The following is a 25,220-nucleotide window of genomic DNA, read 5'->3' as shown; positions in this document are numbered from 1 at the left end:
TCCCAGCAGGAGCAGGAAGCAACCCTTCGGTGACATAAATGGCATGGAAACATTGCCTTTGGCAGAAAAGGGCTAAATTGCATTCAGAGAATATTTAACCAGTTCAAGAAGAGAGTGGTTTGCATTTTTTTAACCAAAATCCAACAGAACTATGGTTTTCATACATCGTCCTGGTTTGACTGGGCGACTGAAACTCCCACATGAAGATGCCACCTGGACCACTCTGCTTCCCCATGGCTTTAACAGCTCCAAACCTCCAAATTTGATACTATGATTCCTGGGTACTTGATAATAAAAATAATACACCTGAGGGTAACAAACCATGGTGGGTGTTAATGCAGCAGGGTCCAGTGGGCCATGTCTTTTTGTGTTTGGTGATGACTTCAGACTCCGAGGGTCCTGAGCACCTCACTGAAATAGAGCATAACATCACATCAGATGGTCTATTTAGGGGTTATTTCACTGAAACTTGCTGGGTGTTGTGATGATGCCATTTGTTGCCTAGTTACCCTTGGCAAATCTCTCACATTTGACTTCCTAAGGAAATTACAGTATCTACTAATCTTACCATAAAGGGTGGGATCTGGAGGAGCATTTAAGGATTGTTGAAATCTTCCTCTGGTATCAGTAAGACTTTTACTGCTTACTGCAAAGTAACACATACGTGTCAAAAGTGGCTTTTGAAAAAGTGTATGTTGCAAATCAAAATTTCCACCGACGTCAGAAATGGCTCTCTTTTAATAAGGCCAGTGGATGGATCTTATTGAGAGAGCTGGGAAGCAGGACGATAAAGCACTGAGGATGTTCTGTTCTTTCAGCCTCCAAATCCTCTCCTCTCTAAGTGACTCACTCAGCGTGAGTTTTGGGTCAGCCCAGCACAGTATCCTTCACAACAGTCAAAAGCAGATGACTATAAGGAAATAAGAAAATATTTACTTGTTGAATATTCTCATTTCCAGCAACTTGTAGCACAAGGACTTCCCAAGCTCTAGGTGGCATCTTTAATAACCCTTGATAGATTTCTGTTCCACCAGTCTAACCAGTGCCTCCTTGAGCGCATATAAATTTTTAGCATCCATAATATCCTGGTATGAATAAAACTTATTCTCTAAATATCTATGACTAATCAATCTTTTAAGCAGCTTCATTGACTTCTGAACTCCCACAGCAGCACTTAATTTAACTATTAATTTAATTTACCATCATCACCTTTCACTGCTAGTATTTCTACTCAAGGCGGTGCACCCCATTGATGGTTCTCTAGGAATACAGGCACACGATTTCCCTTCACTCGAGTTCCTCATTAGGTTCAATGCATTACATTAAATACCAGTAGTATGCAGAAGGCTATTAAGGAAGATCAGTGAAATGGTGAGGGCTGAAAAAATTGGATCAGAAGGGTTTAAAGATGAATCAAGGAATGAATGGGTGCAATACAGAAAGCGAGAGACTTTATTCAGTCCCATTGCTCTTGAGAGGAAAAGTAAGAATATAGATAAAACCTCACAATAAAACCCCTCTCTTCTTGACTTAGAGGTTTAATGTGTCACAAATGTGTAATCATATTGATCAGTAAAAATGTGGTTAATGCACACATGCACAAAGATTCGATGATTCACATTTTTAAGTTGAAATATCAGTGCTTTTTGTACTCTATATTAAATCCCATATCCACAGGGACTGCTCATTTACAGTCCCCTTTCATTAGCTAATGCCTAAATGCCTCAAGACCATGATGGATTTTTATGACCTTAAATCACAGCCTGACTTGTGTATTCTGCGATAGCAAGCTCAGCTTCTTTGCAGAGGCTCACATATGGGAAAAGTTTAGCAGAAATATCAATTTCATTTAACGTATTTTTTCAGACCCAACCCAAATTGTCACTGACTGAACTAGGCCTTAAATTCTATGTGGAAATTAGCTTCCCTAAAAATTTAGCAACAGAACAGACCTGAGCAGATGACCCAGAGGTCATCTGTGAAATACCCAGGTTGGTGAAATCAGTATTTTAATTGTGACTCAAATAATGAAGTATCTAGTGTTATTTGTTAATTAGTGCTTTACCACATAACAAGCAGAAGGTTATGCAAGACAAAAAGCAGCTTCCAAAGCAAGAGATACCTATTATGAGTTCTAATCACTAAATTAAACATCTTTAAATTTAACTCTCTTGCTTTTCAAATCATCTGATGAGCTAGCTATTACTAATGTCGAAAGGTGATGCCTGTCAGCCAAGAACTACATTAGAGTCCATAATTGAATTTCAAGAGTTGTCAAGAGCAGGCTAATAAAATAGCTGCTACTAGAAGTGATGTATGCAAAAAAAAAAAGCAAGCTCTGGTCTGGCAGGATGTAAAGTATGTTGTGTGGTTTTCCTATGTCATTTCAAATAATATGTTCAATTTTTCTGGGCTACATTTGCCTGACATTCTTCTCTCATATAATAATGATTCATTATATATAATTTATTCAAGGACTGTAACTCACCTCTAACTGCCTATAAATATTACTGGAGCTAGACATTTGCATTGTAAAACAAATGCATAACACTGGGATTTATGAAGGATCTTTTTATGTTAGTTCCCTGACAGGAAAGATAGATTTTTCTGAAGTAAAACATTGACCTCAAAATCATCTTAAAAATCTAGCACAGGAAACAATTAACAGCTCTTCCTTCCCTGTGTTGTTTAGGTAACTTGACAATTTTAGGGAGGACTGGGGCGCAAAATATTCCTTGGCCATTCAAAACGGATACAGCTATGCTGTTGCTATATCAGTACTACTGGGAATGTTCTCGTGGTTATGATGGTAATAGAGAATAATGGCTACACCCTCCCACTGCTTTGCAAAAGCATAAGCCACTTCTGAGTGCAGCTCGAAGGCAGACAGACGACACTGCTATGAGGAGCAGTGAAAGACAAACATAGTCCCAGCTGGAACAAAGGTGCACATCGTGTCACTGGTGTTAATGAAAGCGTGTGGGATGCTGGCATCCTTTATTGCCCCTGGTAAACCGGTATGTGGATATGTAGCAGTTCTAAAATCAGGGCAGAAATCCAGTGCAACGTGACAACGTTCATCTAGGGCACACCAAATAGTGAGAATCTGGTGCCGTAGTGATGTCCTGACCTGTCCTGCTGCCACCCTCACTGGGCAGAGGTGTTCAGTCTAGAAAAGAGACTGAAAGGAATATTCTTTGTTTTCTTTCTGTGGTGATGAGAATTAGAGGTAATGAGCTTCAGCTGCAGGAAGGAACAGTTATATCAAACAGTATGGAAACATTTCTAATAGGATGGCAAAGAATTGTAATGGCATACCCACAGAGGCTATGGCATCTCCAGTGGTGCTCTCCAGCCAGACAAGCTGTTAATGACAGGTTAGAAAAATGTCTATGAGAGATAACGCAGACATAATTATTGCCACTGCAAGAATAATTCAGTGCCTGTGCTCAGGTATCTCTCCAGCCTAACTGTGTTCAGCCTCCATGTCCTGCTCTGGCATCCACCTACTCTTCCAGTTGCAACTTCACATCATTAACACCTTGTCCTGGCCTGTAAGATCTGCCACCGGGACACTGTGATCACATAGGTCCTTTGCCCATATACAGTTTTACCTTTAGCTGCTCTTAAAAGAAATATGAGCACCACTACATTCTTAGTTTCATACTTATTTACATAGGGTTTTAGCTGAAACACCATGTAATGCTCCTCATGTCTTAAATGGAATCCATCCTTTAACTCCGATTTGCTGCTACTCCACAACCTAGAGAACAACAATAACACTTGCAGGTTAGTAAAATGTTTTATTATACTGAAACGAGAGCCAATGGTTATATTTTATACATCACATCAAACCTCTATCGTAGAATCACAGAATGGTTTGGGTTGGAAGGAATCTTCAAAGGTCATCTACGCCAACCCCCCTGCAATGCTATTTTCCATTGGCTTGAGAAGGAAATACTAATATAGATAATTCCATTATTAAAAAAAAAAATATATAATGCAATTTATTTTGTTCTATATTAAAAAGGTAAATTTGGGGATAGAGATATGGCTTAAATATATTAATGTTTTCCCTCTGGGGAGCTTGTCTTCACATCTGGATAGAACACATGCAGGAGGAGTTCAGGAATCTTTTTCTACATGACAGCAGCTATCAAGCCACATGAGATGTAAATTCAGCATGTCCAACCAGAGTGCCTGAGCCAGGGAAGAAGGAGGGTAGTCTGGGACGCCTGTTCTACCACATTTTTATTTTCCAGCACATTAAAATTTCTCCAGTATATTTTCTTCCTATTTTTTCCTCTGGATAATCCCAAGTTTGTCCTCCTTTGTTTTAACTTTGCCATAGTAATGAACAGACCACTGTTTTATCAAAAACCTCATTCTGGCTTAGTGGAATCAATCACCACAGCTGCTGCTTTAAGTTCTTGAGGAAGGGAAGGAGAAAGAGAGAGTGAGCAACTCCAGAAAGCGATTCAGAGCTCCTCCATTAGGTCACCTGCACTGAATCACCTCCTGGAGAAATCTGTTTCTCTCCACTGACTGCAGTGGAAGCCCAGGAAGACTTGGCTGGAAAAAAATAGCCCTTGTGACTCTTAAGTGGGTTCACAAGAGTCCTACAGCAAACCTCCTACACACTGCAACCTCCACATATGTCTGGAGCTGCACTCCCAGCCATCTTCAGGCATTTCCTATCCTCCCCAGTGGGCAGAGATGCACAGTGTCCAGTGTTTGCAGTCCTACAGGTTGGCATGTGTGCAACAACACAGCCAGCAGATTGTCAGGTTTAGCTGGGATTTCAGTATTTCTCTGAACTATTTAACAGTTACTGGTTATAAATTACTGAAATACCAGTCAAGGAGGAAAGAGCTGCTACAAAAATGCACAGAATAAAAGAAAATGGCCTTTCCAGTGAGCTGAAATACACTGACTAAAATGACAGGAACAGCATCCCGTCCTGCCTCAGACCATTTCTTGGGCACTGTTCACACTTGCCATGTGTGCATAATTGGTTACCATTTTCAGTTATGACTAAACTGGCCAAAACTGTTCTATATTGGTACTAAAATAGCAGTAGACAATCTGTAGTGCTATGTCCTTGTCCACATTCCCTATAAAACCCTAAAAATCTAAGGCAATATTATACCACAACTGCACTGTTTTGAAAACATCACGTTGGGCATGTGCTAGCCAAACTTGCTGCTCTCTGTATGATGGTACACTGTGAGTGCAAAGAGAGCTGGTCAATTCTCGCCACTGCCACTTGAGCTCAGTTTGGGCCAGGAAGGCACAATTACATTTTAAAAATCAGTGTGTTCAAAAAAGACTTGTATCTTGGGAGCTGATAGATTCATTTTCCTGGATATACTGGAGAATGTCCACCTCATTCATTGCCTGAATCCTGTTTTCCTTTGGCTTCGCCAGTGGAGATGAATTAGCGCTCCTGGGGGCAACTGCTGGCTTCTGAGGCAACGGTGGCTTTGATGGTACCTTAGGTTTCGGTTTGGTGGTTACTTTCAAGAGTTTCTCTAAGTCATCTTCAACTCTGGAATGAAAAGAAAACATCAGCAACGTTTTGGGAATTTCTGAACTGCTTTATTTTTTGTAAGAAAATGCATTCTTGCAAAAGAAAACTTTTGGCAGGAAAGGATCAACTTTTATAAATTTCTCTTTTAGAAAGACCTTTCCATAAAAGTTTCAATGTTACCAAAATAAGAACTGTCTTTTTAGAATGTGATTTTTCAGTTGATCATGCAAGTTAATTAATTTTACAGCATGTTTTCAAATGTCTAAATTAAAAGCAATTTGCAATTATCAAAATAAAAAGAACTTGATTTCAGTTTGGAGGAAAAAAAGCTTTTGGTTTGTGACAGGATGGTTTGCTTCCTCAGGAGCTCAGAAATTTTCACGGGACAGTAAAATTCTTCACATTCAGCTCTGCTTCCTCTTCATCCCCATCCCCCAAGACTGACATTGAGCATCCCCCACGCCCAATCATGTGAAACTGGAAGGTCTAATGGCTTTAAAATTATATTCACACTTGCTTCCAAGGCTCTGAGCAACCTGATCCAGTTGAAGATGTCCCTCCTGCTCATTGCAGGGGAGTTGGACTCGATGACCTTTAAAGATCCCTTCCAACCCAAACTCTTCTACAATTCTATATAACAGAGACAACAAAGTAAACATTAGCACAGCTAGAGAAGTCTTTACAAGCCACAGTAATTTCTGCTCTGAATCAAAATAGCCTCTTGTTTTGGTCCTCTGAGCACAATGGTCAACCAAAATACCACAGGGAGTAAACACAGTTAATTACCCAAAGCCTTGATTGATAAATAACTGTCAAAAACCAACAAGCAATCCATGCAGTTCATCAGCTGTGTAATGACCAGCTACAAAAGTGAAGCCCCTGATAAAATGCATACCTCATATATGCTTACAAAATACATAACTTCCAAAAGGCCCCACCTCTCACTGCAGCATACAAAATCAAGAAAGCTAAAGCATAAGAAGCAAAAAGTTTCACATGGGTGTCCAGGAGCCAAAGATCAAGATGAACAGCAGGTCTGTCGTATGTGTGCATCTCCTTGCCAAACCCCAGCCCCAGTGTGATACAATTACTCTATGACCATAGCCTCTTAGGCAGTGAAATGATTTAACTGTTTAATTGTTTACAAGCACTGATATAAGAACTGTTTTTACCAAACTTTAGTATCATCTAAATCAGCCCATTAGGCTGTAATAGTGCCAGCAGTAAAACTCCCTCTGCCTCAGCCAAAGGGCAGCCTGACAGAGAAGCTACAAATGAACTAGGGGACAAAATTAAGGCGCAGGAGCTATTCTAAGTGGACTGGAATTTTCCTCTGTGCGAAAATTCCCTTCAAGTAGTTTTACTTAGTTCACTTTTAGAGGACTTTAAAATTAATTAAGCAGAAGGGACCCTAAAGCTCATCCAGTCCAACCCCTGCCATGGGCAGGGACACCTCCCACCAGACCAGGTTGCCCAAAGCCCCGTCCAACCTGGCCTTGAACACTTCCAGGGAGGGGGCATCCACAGCTTCCCTGGGCAACCTGTGCCAGTGTCTCATCACCCTCACAGTAAAGAATTTCCTCCTAATCTCTAGCCTAAATCTGCCCTCTTGCAGTTTAAAGCCATTCCCCCTTGTTCTATCACTAACTGCCCTTGTAAAAAGTCTCTCCCCAGCTTTCCTGTAGGACCCCTTCAGGAACTGGAAGGCTGCAATAAGGTCCCCCTGGAGCCTTCTCTTCTCCAGGCTGAACAGCCCCAACTCTCTCAGCTGGTTCTTGTAGGGGAGGTGCTCCAGCCCCTGATCATCTTCGTGGCCCCCTCTGGACCCGCTCCAACAGCTCCATGTCCTTGTGTTGCGGGCCTCAGAACTGGACGCAGCACTGCAGGTGGAGTCAAGCCAAGGCTAATCTTGTAAAAACAACTGCCTGAACACTAATAACTAAAAGCAAGAAATACCAAAACAGACCAACTGATGGACAGAGTTGGGTCACTGTCACAGAGCTCTGCACCTTGAGGGCTGCTGCTGCCTCAAATTTCATGCTCCAAGCAATTCTGGAGATTATATTCTCTTTTATTTAGATAGTAAGATTTCTGATGTCTCTTACTTTCCGTGATGCCTTGTGGATGTCATGTGCCACCTAACTTACAAAACACCTTGTCAATGTATTCATTCCTTCTGTATTCCTCATCTACATAGAAGAAATTAATTTAATTTAAGGCCAAGCGCTTTTGTTTGCTGCAAAATCTGATAGCCAAGAGATACCACACCTGTGATCACATTGCCAAGACATGTTCTTGTTCTCTCTGCTGTGTAATAAAATAAACATGTTAGGGCTGGTATTTCTGAAGCCTAGCTTTCTTTAGCTGATCTGATGCGTCCCTTCTTGGCATAAACAAATACTGAATGAATCAGTGCCCATGACATCAAATTTTGGTCATAAATAACAGAAACTGTAATAATCAGATGAACACTGCACACATATACATACAGATTAGATCATACGGAGGAAGCATGAGGTGCATGGGGGGGATTGGTAGTGTGCTTTTAGGCCAAATGTTCTGCAGGAGATGATTTTTCAGAGTCTGGAAGCTGATCATTTTGTCCTGGATTTTTTTAAGACCTTGGTTAGACAGAAGTCTTTTACAGGGAACACAGCAGATTGTATGTGCTCTTTTGTCTCAAAACCTGCTTTTCAGTGCTGCAGTGCTAGGCAAACTGTTTGATCCACTGCCGTTTGATCATGTGAGACACAACTGTCTTTGGAAAACTAAAGAGGTAAAATGCAAAAAGCCTCAGGCAGAGATAGAAACAAGGCCTTCTGTTTCTTGAGAAGCAAATGAATTGTTACAGTACATAAGTATCACCATATTTAACTCCAGGCCAGGCAGAGGAATTAAAAAAACTCAAGCAACTATTCTGAAATAACAAGGAGATTAAAGAAAGAACCCTCCCACCCCATCCCCCATCTTTTTATAGACAGTCAGGCACAGAATCCATGTAATTAATCATTCTCTAATTAGTCTCTTTCTTTTTCTGTAATGGAAAAGCAGCACCACGTTGTTTAAAATTCCTGCCATACTGTTGTGCTGATTCACAGACTCTGTTGGTGGAAATTCTTTGTTTCCAGACACAGAAAGCAATCAAAACCCTTACTGAAGAAAGGCTGTCACAAAGCCCTGTGTGACAGCTAGCATGTGGACTTCAAGAGAATAAATGACTCAGAGACAGACGCAGGTGACATCAGAACATCAACATTTTAGATGCCACTTCTCTGAACTCTGTCCTGTCTATACTGGACAAGATCTTCGTGACAGGAATGACTATGTGCAGCATCTAGCATGCTGGGGACAGTGACCTCTGCTTGCTGGGAATGCTCTAATGAGGAGAAATGGTAATGAAAGCAAGAGACAAAGACTCCCAGCATTTGCTAAACCATCCAAAAGGATCATGCTTGAAGCTAGGTTATGCAACTCACAGCAGTTCTTGCCAAACAGACTTTTATCTTTCCCTGTCTTGTTATTGGTGTCTTTATTTTGTCTGTTGTTAATCCCAAGTGTGAGAGATACCTTAGTGAAGCCCTGGGGAGAGGAGTAAAGTCACATGTATAGAGAAAAGACTTGTGCCCAAAAATAGGCAGGAGGCTTCAAAGTATCTGTTGACCATCACTTCTGCTATGGTGAGTAGAGACAGTGTGATGTCTAACAAGGCCCATGGAAATGATACAGGTTGGAGTTAACCACAGGAGGGCAAAGCATACAGTCACCTTGTTCTGGAGCTGGAGAGAGTCCAACAGCATGGATGCAGTCTGGTGGTGCTCAGGGCATGTAAGTTCTACATGTCTATTCCCACAGGAGGACCCCTGAGAAAAACTGGTTAGACCCCTCAACCAGGAAACAAGACAATTCAATTTTTACAATTTGAACCAGAGAGCTGGTTCAATTTTTCCCCAGCCTGAAGAAGTTCAAAGCTCTGTCTCCTGCTTCTCTAGAAAGTTCTCCAATCACCAGGCAAAGGCATAGTTGGGGTAGGGGAGATGGCTGTCTAAAATGCAAGTAACGTGGGGCAAGATGGTTGTAATCTGGTGACTCTCAAACCTAGCAAAAGCATCTCTTGCTAGACTAGGAGAGACTAGGACTCTGGGTCACCTCTCCATATTATTCTCTACAACCCATACATGTTCCTAGGGGTGGGACAAGAATTGATGTTTCCCATCTGGCAAAAGTCTTTCCATTCTCTCGGTCAAGTTTACTTTGCAGCTCTTCCAGTGTCTGTAAGTCGCATTCCTATATATCAGAAAAAATAAAAAGAACAACATAAATGGTGGAAAACCATCATGGAAAGTGCTCTTGGGCAGCAATGAAAACCCACCAAGAACCAGTAAAGAAAAGAAAAATAGCTATTTATTTGTTTATTGAAGGCTACTGCAGCCAAATCAAGGTTCTTTCCCCACTGTCAGGTCACAGCAAGCAAGGGAAACTGCCCTGGAGTGGTCAAGAAATTTCTTACTCAGTTGATGCAAACTCCGCCGTTTTCCCATCACCCAAACAACTTCTTGCCCAAAGAATCTAGATTTAAACCCTCTGGTGATTCTCAAAGCTCTTCTCCCACCTATGGTGCTGCTCTCATATCCTCAGGACAGCAAGAAGGTCATCACTTGCATCACTGATGGCACAGCCTGCAGCTGTAACTACAGATCAACCTGTAAATACAGCCAAAATTCATCTTTTAAGGGCATGGGCAGGATGATGCAGCTGCAGCACAAAGGTAAGAGCTGGACTGTCCCTTTGAACACCAGCAGTCTTAGATCAGTGCAATCCCAAGAAAGAATACACCAGGTCTGCCAGCACAGGGCACCAGAACTGGTATCCTGTATGCTGTTCTCAGCACTGGAAAAAAACAAATCTTATGCTGACAGCTGCTTCCTTCCAGTTCAACTCCCTATTCATTATCAAAGGTGAAATTAATTAAATTTCTCCTAAAATGCTGCTCAGACAACTGTGATAATTATTTCAGGCTAGGATGTGTGATAATTTATGTAATTCTGTGGGCCCACAGAGCTGCTGCAACATTCACAGGATCAGTTCTAGCATTGGTTTTCCACAAAAACCTGATCCATCACACCAGGCAGGCACAATTTAGATTAATGAGGCAGAAGAGGTTGACCGCAGTCCTGCTGCATGAAAACTTAATTTGCACATCTGTGGCCATTGAGTGGATGGAGAAGAGAAAATAAGATGCCGTGAGAATCCACAACAAGACATTTTGCAGGATACTGATTTCTGTTTGTAGCTTAAATGGAAATCAGAGCTCAGGAAGAGCTTTGAGAGTGGAGGTAAATGGCTGAACGCATCCAGGAGAAATCATTATGAGGTATAATGTGACCCAGGAAAATGACAGGTGAAAGCAGAATTATGGTTCTAAAGCTATTCCCAAGGATAATTCTTCTAACATCTGGGAAAAAGGTTGATCAGCTCTCCTTTCATCTCACTGCAGTTGGTCACCCTGGACCTTGGAAGAGTCAAATGCAATGGGACCCAGGTCTTCTTGGAAGAGCCTGGGATCCTCCACATCATTGTGGTGAACAGACAAGGCAAAAATACTTGGTTACCTATCCCTCCCTTTCTCAAAGGACATCCCATGAAGGAAGGGCATGACATGCTCCTTTTTACCTGAAGGCAACATGATGGGACATGACCTTGCTGGTTCCTATCACAGCAATTTATGTCTTTTCCACAAGTTCTAGAAGGACATGCAAGTACAGTGCTCTGCAAGCACCTCACTGATGTATTACAGCAGACCTAGTGGTAGGAAAAAGTGCCTGCATCTACAATGCCAGTGGTTAGTGAGGTAGCTCACCTAGTTTCTCCATCACCATCACTTAATACGTTGGGAGGCCAAGAAACTACTACTAAGTTAAAGGCTGGACAATGAACAGGAAAACGGAAGATATTTTTTTGAATGGACATGGGTATTTTTAGCCATGAAAAGAAATTTTTCATTACACTTACAAAGCAATTGGTTCTTCTCAAAGCTCAATGCTTGTTAGTGTAAAGTAGGTGATTCTATTTAAAACAGTAATTCACATTTCATTTGATCAAGTACCCACAGAGAGCACATTCTTCAGTTTCCAGTGAGAACATTTATCATATTCTCTTCTCTCTCATATTGTGACAAGCACAGCCCACGCACATTTTGCAGACTCATTTGTCTCTGTAACAGTGTCTTCCTCATGAAGTCACTGCTGGGGATTCACTGCTGTGTTGGCAGTGCTGTGGTGCTGGTACTGCTACAACCACTCAGGTACCATAAAGATCACGAAGGACTTGGTTGCTCCTGTGTTCTGCTCTGAACATCATCTTTTTCCTATCTCCCCTTTGGAAGAATGAGGTTCTGCCTTCCTCTGTCTTAGGCAGTGCTCTCCTATCTCTGCCCACGATTCACTGGAAAGCATATTTTCTACTAAGTCAGATGCTTCTTGGATCTACCACATGCATGTGAGCAGCCCATGATGTAGCTGCAAACGTACACTACGTAAGTCAAGAGCTACCACATCTGCATTATTCAGCTAATCCAGCTGTGTACAGCAAACATGCCTAGGTTTCTGGACCTGCCAGACCTGCTGGTGCATCATAGCTCAGGATGGTCCTAGGTCTTGACAAAAGGTGTCCAAGCAAGTTTTCTATATTGTGTAACAGAGTTTGCCCAGCAGACCAAGACATCTGCCAGTTTTCCTCTAGTAGCGTAGCCAGCTCTGGCCCACCAAAGGGATGGGTTGTTACAGGTCCTACTTTGATGTGAAGGTTGGGGAGAGATTTCTTCAGCTCCCTTTGGGAAGGGAGAGGGATTGTCAGCATCTACAGGGCAGAGGCAAGATTTATTCTTAGGCTTCAAAATACACTCAAGACCTCATGGAGGACTGCAGGGTTCACCTCCCGTTGAACATCTCCTCTCACCACAAAGGTAGGAAACTGGGTTTATCAGGGGGATTTCAGAGGGTTTTAAGCACCTGAACAGATCAACAGATCCTGATCTGTTGCCTCTGGATTCCCATAGCAACTTTCCCATTGGACCACTGGCATGATTTTCTGTTTTATTAAGTGCATTCATTTCCAATTGGATCTTGATGACTTGTCAACTACTGAAAGCACTGGGATAATTTAAGAACAAATGAAAACTACTGGGATTTAAAAGAAACGGAATCTTTTTGCATGTGTTTCCATTACCATCTGGGTGTGCTGCTGTCACTGATGACCCCAAACTGATCTAAAAGCATAGTCTATTGGTGTCATAGCAGATTTCAGAGACCTTTCTCTGCCACAGAGGAAAAGAAACCATATAATCCAAAGGACATTAACATGACAGATGGAGAAACTCTCTCCACTAGTGGATAATAATGCAAGGACTGCATTGAAACAGGCACTTCTCTTCTAGCCATATGAACAACCTGGATCATGCACTGAATGCTGAGATTGCTAGCGGAGGAGAAAGCAAACACAAAAATATTGCAAGCACATATGTGTTTGCTCCTTATATACCACAGCACTAAATCAGGTCATGTCCCGCCTCATCAGCTTCTCTAAACATCAGGTAGGCTGTCAGGATGTAATGAGATGGCACCCAACCCTATTTAACCTCTGTTTAAATTAAGTTAGGTATTATGCTGAGATAGCTAGCACTTTTCTATGCCTAGAAAGCAAGAGCTGCAAAATTACCTGCTTCAGAAGAGGTTTGAAACCACACACAGATTCTCTCTCCTGGGTGTAGTACCTACTGCGGAAGTCATACATCCTAACAGGAGCTGGCTGGCAAGCATTAACACTGGAAGCAGGTTGGCCTCATCATTCAGATGCCAGCCCGAGATCCAGAAGGCATGAATTTGACTCTACTGCAGCACAAATTTCCTGGTGATGCTTCTCTCTCTGGGCATTGGGTCCTTGCTTGATCACTTGAGCATTATCAGTGCAGGCAAACTAGCCTTCTGCGAGAGATGTCAGGAGTAAAACACATCAAGTGATGATATATACCAGCGCTACACTAACAAGGGGGCAGCTAAGTGTAAGAGCTAGTACATTATTCCTTCCTGCCTGTAACTGTGCGCTTCGACCCTCCTTTCCATTAGATTAAGAATCAAATGCAGGGTGAATAATGAGAGTGCTTTGTAACTGTGGAGGTGTGCATAGGGTTCCTCCTGGAAGTGGCCATGGAGGTCTGTAAGTCACCAGAAGGAAATCATTCCTCTTGTGGCAAGAAGCAAGAGCCCCTGAGCTCATCTCAGTGAAGCTGAATTCCTCTTTGTTTCTGGGCTTTGTTTCTCACTTTCCACAATGAAGGTCAGTTTTCACCCCCTGTAAATCGCTTGCAGAAAGCTGAAGTGTCATGTTAGAAAACAGGGGCTAGATGGCATGCCTTGGGCCTTCAAGACCCTTCCTCTGAAGTCACAGAATACCTTGCCTTTCTCAAAGGGTATTCCTAATTTCCTTTTCAATGTATTTGATTTCCAAGCTCCATGAAACATATCTCACCTTTTACTTATAAGTACAAGTATTGATTCACAGTTAGCAAAAGCTTTGCACTCAAATTCATCTCTTTTGAGGTCTAAATAACTCCGCAGACCACCCTCATCCAATGTGACAGATTTGAGATGCGTACCTCAGCAGCTCCTCAGTGTCCTCCTCAGGACCCATGTTCAGCACATGCTCCCTGTCCTTACAGGCAGCTGGCAGCAGTAGTGAGTCACCCAGTCGTACCACCCCACCAAGGTCTGGATCTTCAAATAATTTCAGATCTAGAAAGGGAAACCAGAAAATGCTGTAGTTAAATCATGCTACATAACACAATACTGGCATTAACGCTAGCTGGTAAATCTGGATAGTGGGCTGAAAACAAAAGATCATGTAGTCAATTCTTCTTTCACAAGGACTTCCTGTCCACAAAGTGCAGTGATACTATGCACTCACAGGACTTGGTAAATCTACTTTCCGGCACTCAAAATTGGGTCACATTACTTTGTTACTGTGGTATGAGTGACTGTGAGACAGCCAGCTCACACAGATCTATAATGTCCCAGCCCAAAATGTCAACAGTGAACACCTATGGGAGCTACAGGTCTTATTCATTCTTTCTGAATTATTCTAGATGATTCTGCCCCAGCTGAAGATTTGCCTTAACAATCCCAAGTCATTATTTAGCCTGTATGCTCTGTATCACTATATTTTAAAAGCTCAGTTATATACATGCTTCAGATAAAACAATCTGTGTATATACAAATACAGAACAGATTTACTCTCTTTCATCTTCTTTCTGGGACCAACTGACGAGAAATCCTTTTCTGGGCCAAAGAGTCCTTCGTCTGGATCTACTTTCTCTTCAAAAATGGTTAATTTGGGCCTCTCTTCCTTGGTTGGAGGAGCAGATGCCTTTTTTGTTTTTTTAGTTCTAAAACATAAAAGAATAGAAAGTCAACTGCAATTCTTCATTTAACAAGAACGCTTTGTGGCTAGAAAGTCTCATAAGATGAAAACAGGTGGAGGCTGGGAAAGAATGAGCGAAAGGTACATGGACATCTGTCAGTCACTGGCAGGAATGGATATTGAGCTGGAGGGACTGTTGGTCTGACATGTTTTCCTCTCAAGAACTAATAAAGATCCCAATGGGAACTGGGAGAGCAGGGCCAACAACGCTCTACTGTGCACACTACCACGCAATCACATTCATTTTCAGTAGTTTTACTCCTCCCACACAGAAAACATAAAATAAGAAAGCAGAGCAGTTCCAGCAACACTTGTCATGGACAGACAGAAAAGGGATGACAATAACAGAATATTAGGAGTTGGAAGGGACCTCGAAAGATCATCCAGTCCAACTCCCCTGCCAGAGCAGGATCACCCAGACCAGGTCACACAGGAACGCGTCCAGGCGGGTTTTGAATGTCTCCAGAGAAGGAGACTCCACAACCTCTCTGGGCAGCCTGGGCCAGTGCTCTGTAACCCTCACAGTAAAAAAGTTTTTCCTTATGTTCACATGGAACCTCCTATGCTCCAGCTTGCTCCCATTGCCCCTTGTCCTGTCATTGCACATGACAGAGAAGAGCCTGGCTCCTTCCTCCTGACACTTGCTCTTTACATATTTATAAACATATGGATGTCTTCAAAAACAAAGTGCAGGTTGGACCATTGCACTGATCCCTTCAGACAGGTTTTTAGTATCTCTTTGGCTCCATTTCCTTGCCAGTGCCCGCTGCTGGTTTTGACTGCTGCATACTCCTTTCATAAGGTTGTTGGACACTCCCCTCATCCTCCCCAGAGGAGACATGGTATGAAGACTACTTCACCTTACGTTCAAGCAATCAAGGAATGGAAGATACTTGGTTGGACAGTCTGCTGTTTGCAGAATTCACAAATGTCAGTCAGTACTTTCTTGAACCAAGGACAGGATTAACTTCCTCTAAATTTAGTCTTCTAAAAATTTGACAGCAAGACCAAGTTAATTTTTAGGCTTCTTCTCTACTCAGTGGAAAGAGACATACATCTCCATAGGACAATTAATCCTGTCTATTTTGAACACTGATATTTGGATGCAGTAAATTTCTGACAATCTCCTCTCTCCTTGTCTGGAGAAGGAAGTTAAAAACTAGTTTGGATTAGAGGCCTCATTTGCACATGGCTTAAACAAGGAGAGCTGAATCCCCATGTGCCTCCATACCAAGAGCCACGTTTCACTGGGTGAAGCTGCAAGGCATCTCTCCCAGGAGGGCAGCTGGAGTTATGAGGCACAAAAAAGAAAATTTACAGAACAGAACAAAAACCTTTGGATGAAAAGTCCAATGCAAACTAAGCTGAAAGAGAAGCATTCCTTAGGACAGCATGTCCTTCCCAAGAAATTGCCGTATTTCAGGGATCCTTACTCTTAGCAGTCATGGTCATGCAATTTCTAAGGTAGCCCCTTTAGGTGCCTCTTACAAGGGAAGATCTGATCTCCTTTGCAAAAAGCAGGTCAGGTTTCAGCCTAGATCAAACCCAATTATCAGCATTTAACATGCCACAGCCATCAAAAACTACGAACAACGTCAAAAGATTACACACACGTTCCAACCACAGTGAAGAATCTTGTAAAATCCTCTTCTGATTACAGCTGCACACAAAAGAGTGGAGTCCAGTTACTTCCAGTTATTTTCCCAAGTTTATTATCACCAAAATAGAACCCATGGGAGATACTGCCTTGCTACCACCACTTTGTCTCTTAGCAATGGGAAGTGCTGCACTTCAGAGGCCTAAGAGCAAGCCCCATGCAGAATTTAAATATGGTCTTATTTGGAAATATACCCTATTCAATATCCAAAAGGCATCTGCAGTTGTCAGTGACTAATTTGCTGAACTATTTATGAAACAAACCTTCTTTTTAAAGCAGGACATACTTCCATGGCTTGCTTTTTTGCATTTATATTCATTATGCTTATGCCTTCAGTGACTTCTGAATTTGAGCTACTTTTGAAAGGTCAGCTCCAAGGAACTGCCTCAAACTGAAGCACTGGTAAAAGAGCCTTCATCCAAAACCTGACAAAATCTAAAGTCATGATATGTACATGCCAGAGAGCTTTCACCCAGGGTTTCTACACAAACTCAAATTAATTGCTTTATTAACTGTGGTAAGAAATCTGTCACTTGAATGAACCTAAGTATTAAAGGAAAAGGTAAAAATTGAGAGCTATTATATTTAAAACAAAACCGGAATAACAGTAAGACTGAGTCTCTCTGAGCTGACAAATCGATTAAAAATAGGATTAGTAGACACAAATAAATCCAATCTACTGGGGAAGGAGCAACCTTTATTTGCATAATTCATGCCTTGCAAAGAATTCTCAGAAAAGTGAATGACAACATAGATGAGGGTTTGCCAACCTACAGAATGCCAAAAAGCCTCTGACAAGATCCCTTGCCCATCCACAGAGTTACAACAGCTCTTCCAATGCACAAAAGCCTGTTGTGACACAGGTACTTACATACACGGACCAATACATTTCCAAGCAACAGGTCTCCACCCCAATGAAGTTAACAGGGATTTTACTAATAGTTAGCTAAAGTATTTGCAGCAAAGAGCACCAGATTGTGGGAAGTGCTGAAAAAAGGGAACAGAACCATTAAGAGTGCCATAAAGAACAGCATGTAAAACAAAATTAATTGAACTGAAAGGCCCTGGTAATAACTCTCTATTTAGTCTAGCCATCACACCAGCCCACTTACCCTGGCTCACTTTCTGTTTTGCCAGGGGCCTCCATTGGCAGTCACAGGGCACGGGGCCAAACCCACAAGGCTTGACTGCTACCAGTAGGAACATGCAGAAGTTGTTTTTCTGCCTTCAAGTTGTTTCCCCTCACTACCCGTCTAAGGAAGCCACAGTTGAACTGCCAAATAACTCCAGCGTATCCATACAGGGACTCTGTTGAGGTCAGTCTCTCACTGGGAAACAGGATTCCCACGGTTCTGTATTTAGCTGTTCCAGTTGGGGCTGCGCAGTGCTGAGCAGAGGTTAATGGATGGGAAAGGGTGTGTAACAAGTTTTGGAGCCTGTCTGGGGTTCTCCTTTCACAATCATTTTCAGCTGGCCTGAGTGCGTCTGCCTGCCCACTCAGCCCCTCTCCATGTATCTCTGCTGCCTCCCCATAAGCAGGGGACCAGGGTCTCAGCTGGGACTGGGCTGATGGTGAAGCCATATGTGGAGGAGAAGCTGCAAGGACAGTGAATTTGATGATCGTGATGTGTCTGGGTGCAGTAAACTGGAGCAGGGATGCAGATGCTGTTGAGAATACAGACATGAAGGAACATTTTTTCCTCCCAAAGTATTACTGTACTCAAGCCCTGCACTTCGTTATCACCTTCTTCATACATCACCCTCCCAACCTTGGCATCTGATGTTCTGAAACTGCCTGCATCCAGGCAGAAGATGACCTGTGTCATTGCTGCTGCTTTGTTGCTGAAACAAGTGAACCTTGGAACATTGCTGTACTGATTTTTTTAAATCTTAAAAAAAAACAAACCAGCTCTAAAGATGACGTATCCTGTGTTCAGCTGATCCTATTTACCCAGTTAAGCTCACTGCCTTCTATACATGAAGCACTGTGAGAATGACTCAAATAACACTGCTGTGCTCCAAAAGGAGCCAAACTGCCTCATAAATGCCTGTAGATAAAGACCAGCCTCCTAACTGACATGGACCAAAACTGGATGATCAACAATGAGGGTATATGAATCCACCTAGTCAGGCTGCTCGCACAGCTGAAAATCCAGCTGAGGCTCCTGGCTCCCAAATGATTCTCAAATCACCCATGAAAATGTCAACAACGCCCTGTATGCAGAAGACGCTCACTTTCAAACCTAAACCCACTTTGTGAGTGCAATCCTCATGTTATTGTTTACCAACACAATGTAGGTCACTTGTTTGGCAGCCTGCGTGTCTCCCTGGCACATCAGTAATGCAGAAAAGCTTCCTGGTCAGCTGCAGAAAACAGCAACAGGGATGACTAAGACACTCCAAAGTCAGAAGATTTCCAGACCTGTATGTGTGACAGCTGTATTTTGAAATACTGGATCTCCAGATGCATAGCTTAAATCAAAGAGCATGTCTACTGTGCTCAGTACAGACAGGAGTCCCTAACTCATGCTCACTACTAGGTTAAAATCGGGAGTGTAATTATTCAGAGCAAGTATGTGTCATTATTCAGAGTAAGTGTAATTCAGCACACAGACAAAAAAATTCAGAACTTATTATTCTGAAAATATGACCATCTCTTTTTTAAAGAAATAAGATTATGCTCCTGGAATGTTACAGTAATACTGAAAAAGATTCAGAATGTACATATTCATATTTTAGGTATCTATGGGATTTCAGAAGGAAAGAGCTCACTAATATAAATGGACACCTCAGCTCCCGCAAATCTATGTTCAGGCTTGAACAAAAGAACTACTTCTAAAATAGCAGCAATATTAGCACATCTTCTTGAAAACCATTTCTGAAAAACAAAGAACCTATACACTAGTTCCTGCAGAAAACAAAATGTCATCTGCTGCTTTCTTTTCATTCAACAGGGCTCATTTTCCAAAGCTGCCTGATGATAACAGACAGGACAAAAGGGGTCATTCTCGTCCACTTTGGGCAAGGGTTGCCGAATAGAAATTCTGAGCCCGTCAGCTCAGCACAGCCTGACGGCCACGCGTTAAGCAACCGTGACAAGTGCTGGCCGCAGGGATATTTTACCTCACGCAGATATCCTTTTCCTGTGGACTTCACAGTAACTTACAGTGTTTTAAATGGCCCTGGCATGTCCCAAAACAAGATAATGCATAATGGATGGAAGAAATCTCCTATTAGAAATCGTTTGGAAGAAGAGCATTGAATCGCAGGGAAAGTTGCTGCTGCTGCAGCCCCCGGATCAGGCCAGCCCTGGGGTAATTGCTCCAGCAGAGCAACAGATGGAAAGCAAGCACGGAGAAATGGATTTTCAAGAGTTCAGCTCCCACCGAGGGACCTGCTTTTGTGGAGATATTTTTCTGAAGGGCTCAGTACTCAGGAGTACCCGTTCTCCCTAAAAGAAGTCAAGCTGTTTTAATAATCTGTCCTTAAGCTTTCTGATTATATCCTTTTTCAATATAAATTGAAAACAGGCGACAAGACCACAGATGGACAACTTTTGTTTAGTATATGGCTCATTAGCAATAATCATAATACAGAAATGTTTCCTAAAAAGTTGTCAACGAATAAAGCACACAGGCACTCATATGCCTGGCACGGGAACAAGGGGTACAGAGTAGATTGCAAAGAAAGAAATTAACATAAAGTAAATTTCTTTATTGTTTTCCTTTGATTTCCTAGGCTAAACCAGAATGTAAGACTTGCTGAAACAAGTTAAAGATGACAAAAGACAAGTTTGAAAATATAAGGATGACTAATTTAAACCACAGCAAGGACACTGGTCCAGAACAAGACAGGCATAATAAAGTGCCAATAATAGTGTGAAAAACCCAAAAACACTCACTAGCATTTTGGATTTCATCTGCAAAGCAGCAGAATGGTACTGTCAGAGTTTCTGACAACAGTTCTTATGCTAATACCCATGCTAATAATACACATTTTTATATATTAAATACCAGACAACACACATGAACATGTTTTGGAAAAAAATTGGCCAGGCATCTTTCTGTACCTTGAGTGTAACAACTCAACACTTCTTAGAACTTAGAGAGGGTACAGAGGACTAAAAATAAAGCTTTTTTAGAAATTAGAAAAGTTAGAAAAGTACAACGCAAAGAAGCATGGGCTGGTGAGCATTGCCTTGATACCTGGTGAAGCTAAAGAAAGGCAGATAATCAGATGTAATCAGCAAGTAATTAAAAAAACACTCATTACAAGTCTTGCCAGAATCTGCTGCTGTTTTCTTCCAATGAGCCTGCAGGCTTGGTTACCTAGGACATCTTACCCAAGGACTGACACAGCAATCCTGAGACTCCCCACTGTTTTCTGCCAAAGCTGGACCAGGACGATGGAAGCTCCTGTCCTGCAGCTCCTGCGACAGGGACCTCACTGCACCACTGCAGGTGTCTGTGGAGAGGGAGCCTGAGCTGGCTCTGCATTCACTTAGGCACTCAACACCTCAGGCAAGGAGGGATGAAACCAGAATGCTCTCCTTCAGGTTCTTCTCCATGGCTTTGGTGGGACGAGGAGGAGAAAACATTGCCTTGCTGTTCAGTCTGTGAATTAGTAAAAGAGCTACAAGGCAAGCATGATGATGGCAGCATCAGGCCTTGGAGTATACCAACTTTTATTATAACCCTAATTCTCTTTCTCCATTTTTGTTTTAGTGGGACTTGATTTCAAATTGACAAAAGGAAAGAAACATTGATTTTTGCTCTGCTTCCTTCTTCTGGAGCACTTTCTATTTTCCCTGTGCCGGACCCCTGCAATTTCTGCCCAATGTCACCCTATTTCCCCTTTTTATCCCACCTCAATCCACTTCTCCAAATTTGTGGCCAATATCAGACCCCTTCTGGCTCCACCTCCAGAATCTGCAGCACAGCCTTACCCTCTAGAGTGACAATCAGGCCTCCTTGTCATCTTCAGCCCTCTTCTCCCCACATCTTCATCAGGTACCTCTTACTCTCCAGGCCTCTATTCTAGACTCATCTTTTTCTGCTTTGACTCTAAAGATTACTGATATTGGTCAAATTATCCTTTTTTGAAGAAGACCACAGGCTGCAACTGAAGGAGAAAAAGGAAGCTGCAGTGGGAAAGTGGGAAAATGCAGAAGGGAGGGTAAGGAAAAAAAAGGATGAAATTAAGCAGAGGTAACAGTAGGCAAGTTAGCAAAGCAAGAGAAAGGGAAGAGGTTGAAGCTGATCTCAACTGATAACCAGGTGTAACTGCTGACCACCAAAACAAACAAGGATGTTTACCAGTCAGTTTTCAATAAAATATAAAATCCATGTTAAATCTTAAGTAAACTTAAAATCTTTCTGGAGAAAGGAAGCTTTATCAGGAAAAAAATAGGGCAAACATTTTGGAGTTAACAAACTCTGCCGGACATTATTCCTTGATCCTTTAAGGTCACTATCCAAGCTAATGGAGTTACTTTCTGGTATAGGGCCTAGATTTATGCTTTGACCCCCTAAAAATCACACTTGAAGATCTTTTCTCTTACACTGATTAATAATTGTTACAGGTCTGCAGCTCCAAAGACAACAAATTCTTGGGCAAGTGCTGTATTGCATGCCTGTAAAGTGATGTCTCCGTGCAGTATAACTCAGCAATAAAATGTGTGACCTGAGAAGAATATATGACAACTGTAATGAAATCAGCCTGCCAACACTGTCCCTTTATGAGACATTCTTCACAAAATGTCCTGAGCAGCTTCACAATCAAAGCCAACCATGCTGAAACAAACAAGGTACAGAAAAAATGAGCTACTGAGCTTGTTATCTACCACATGCTCAAGAAGGCCTCGCAAACAGGGACTTGGTGCTGAAAGTATCCAATGTTGTGGTAAGAATTCCTACAACTAGCAAGTAAAAGTGACAAATGGAAACAGCAATCATTTGTGAAAAGTGATTGGTTTCTCCAACACTGAAATGGTGAAATGAGCCAAACATCCACATGAACATACCACTGTAGCTTCTTGTTAAGACGTATTTGAACAATTTCTGAAAAAGTACCGAACACGTGAATAGCTGATGTCTCATTTTCAGAAGTGTTGGGTGCCAGCACCTCTAAAGCATAGAACCATGGAGTCACAGAATGGTTTGGGTTGGAAGAGACCTTTGAAGATCACCCAGTCCAATGCTCCCTGCCATGGGACGGGACATCTTTCATCAGATCAGGTTGCTCAAAGCCCCATTTAACCTGACCTTGAACATTTGCAATGATGGGGCATCCACTATTTCTCTGGGCAGCCTTTTCCAGTGTCTCACCACCCTTACCATAAGAAATTTCTTCCTTATGTCCAATATAAACCTACCCACTTTCAGTTTAAAACGGCAAGTTTTAAAGTAGTCCTGTCACTACAGGCCTTGGTAAAGTCAAATCAGGAGGACCTGCAACTGCTTGATACTTCCTCCCAAGGACAGGCAGCCTGACTGTTCCATGTCTTACTTTATAAAAGTTTAATTTTGTGTTACCTAATATTTACCTTCTCGCAAACAAAATGCCATCATATCCAGCAGCATCTCCTGCCACCTGTGTTTGACAGCCTCCCAGCCTCACGCTGTGCTCCTCAGGAGACCATTTTCCCTGTGCTGCTGCCTCCCTTGAATTCCCTCCTCACCATATCCAAAAGCAGAACAGGTACAAGAACCCAGGCTGCAGGCACAACTCTAGTTTTTATCTGCCTGTGAACAGAAAAGCCTCAAATAGACAATGTAACAAGAGAGGATGTTTGCATCAAAAACCCTGCGGCCTCTCTAATCCCAGAGGTTCTGTGTAAAATTCTGTCTGAAGGACGCCCTTCCTCTTTTTGCCTGGTACCTGCACAGACCCACCCTCAACGAACTGAAAACCTCCAGCAAACTGTAAATGATGTTCCAGTCTAAAATTTTTCCTGACATACCTGTCATACCACATCTAGAGGGCTTATGAAAAGCCAGAGAAGGGCTGGTTACCAAGGCAGTGAGCAGATTTCCAGCAGCAGCCATGCAGGATTTGCACTCAGGGGCTGACTGCTTCAAAAGCGCGGGGTCTCGACTGCTCCCTGATACGGCCTGGGGAGGAAAGATGGGGTTGACTCTTGTTCCTCCCTGTCTTGCTGTTCACAGAGGTCACTTCTTCCTCTTGGCTGTGCTGTGGGTAAAACAAACCTCTAACCGCAACACAGAGATGGCTCCAGAGGAAATAAAATAGAGAAGGGCACAGTGAGGCATTGTCAGAGCTCAATGATGCCGCTGTTGCAGACACAGCCCCGTGCTCTGGCTGCTGCCTCTCGGGCTGATCACCAGATCAAAACCTCTTCCATAAAAAGAAAACGCAGCTTTCCTGCCTAGAGGTTTCATGTGTTGCCTTTTCTTTGTTCCAGCAGAGGTAAGATAAAATTGCTCTGGGTGAAATATTCCCCAGCCACAGATATTCCTACTGCACGAAGCAATTCCATGCTGCAGATGCTGCTGGAGGTCAGACTGTAGGAACAGCCTCACCAGGGAGCACCGGAGACACAAAACTCTCCCTCCCCAGCCAGACACTGAGGCTCTGCAGTGGCAGCTGCCAAGGGGCTTCTTTCTGCAAGCAGAAAAACAGCTGACATAGCTCTGCTTTTTTTTAAATTGGATTCCTATTTTATTCCTTTTATCGCTAACTAGCCCGACTTCTCAGCACATGAGCTTTTGCAACATAAGCAGTTTTGGAGGTTGGCACTGAGCTCAGCATGCCCAACATCTGGCTGTCACGCCGAATGGACGGGTTCAGCTGGGAGAGCACTGTGAGCCCTTTGCAGAGCATGGCAAGGTGGGGGCTGAATTGCAGAAACCTGATAAATGAGCAATCCACAAACACTTGACTAAGAGAAGGAGAAACAAGTAGTCTTTACAAGTGTTCTGGCTCACACACAAGATCCAGCTCAGCATTGGTGTTATTTAACAGCCACGACAATATTCCAAAATCATAACCAATATCTTTCCCCTCCTGTTGGCAAAAAATCTCCCAGCTCACTCAGAGCAACACTTGCTATTCCCACAGCACTCTTCAGAGATGGCAGATGGATGATCTCAGCATGGCCTACATAGAGCATCTCACATCCCCAGAGAATTATGACTTGACACGAGAGACAGGAGCCTGCAGATCCACCCAACTGAGTCATTGCAGATCTTGCTCCTACTTAGCTACCTGATGATCTGCCTCTGCCAGCCATCTCCCTTGGGGCTGGCTGGATCAGAAACACTGCAGATTCATGTGCTGCAGGGAAGATGGATCAGAGAACACAGGCTGTGGGTAGAAATGCTGGTAAACATCTCAGGCTCCCAAATCCCAGACAATGTGAGACCTCAGGCTTCTGCAGGGACAAAAAGCGACAAGTGGACAGTATTAGCCCAAGGAGAGTTCTTTTCAGGATTAGCTGCTGTTGATTCATGGTGTGAGCTTGGGCAAGCAACCTGATCCTTTGGGCTAGTTTGCTGGCTCACAAAAGCTCACAAAAGTTTGCTGATGACACCAAGCTGGGAG

The 25,220-nt window shown here is 42.7% G+C and overlaps 1 protein-coding gene across 1 annotated transcript; it reads right to left on the bottom strand.

Moving 5' to 3' along the window:
• Positions 1-5,319: 5,319 nt before the first annotated feature.
• On the bottom strand, positions 5,320-14,966 carry LOC104540997 (HCLS1-binding protein 3-like; the record flags this gene model as incomplete). The annotated part of the gene is made up of 3 exons (XM_010184938.1): positions 5,320-5,548; positions 14,181-14,316; positions 14,815-14,966. Coding segments are annotated over 3 exons (517 nt in total), but the record flags the coding sequence as incomplete, so codon positions are not given.
• Positions 14,967-25,220: the final 10,254 nt, after the last annotated feature.

The sequence above is a fragment of the Mesitornis unicolor genome, unplaced genomic scaffold (assembly GCF_000695765.1).
Source record: "Mesitornis unicolor isolate BGI_N332 unplaced genomic scaffold, ASM69576v1 scaffold50335, whole genome shotgun sequence".
Classification (NCBI taxonomy): Eukaryota; Metazoa; Chordata; class Aves; order Mesitornithiformes; family Mesitornithidae; genus Mesitornis; species Mesitornis unicolor.
The sequence above is the reverse complement of the archived record's forward strand: the minus strand, read 5'-3'. Positions and strand labels throughout refer to the sequence as shown.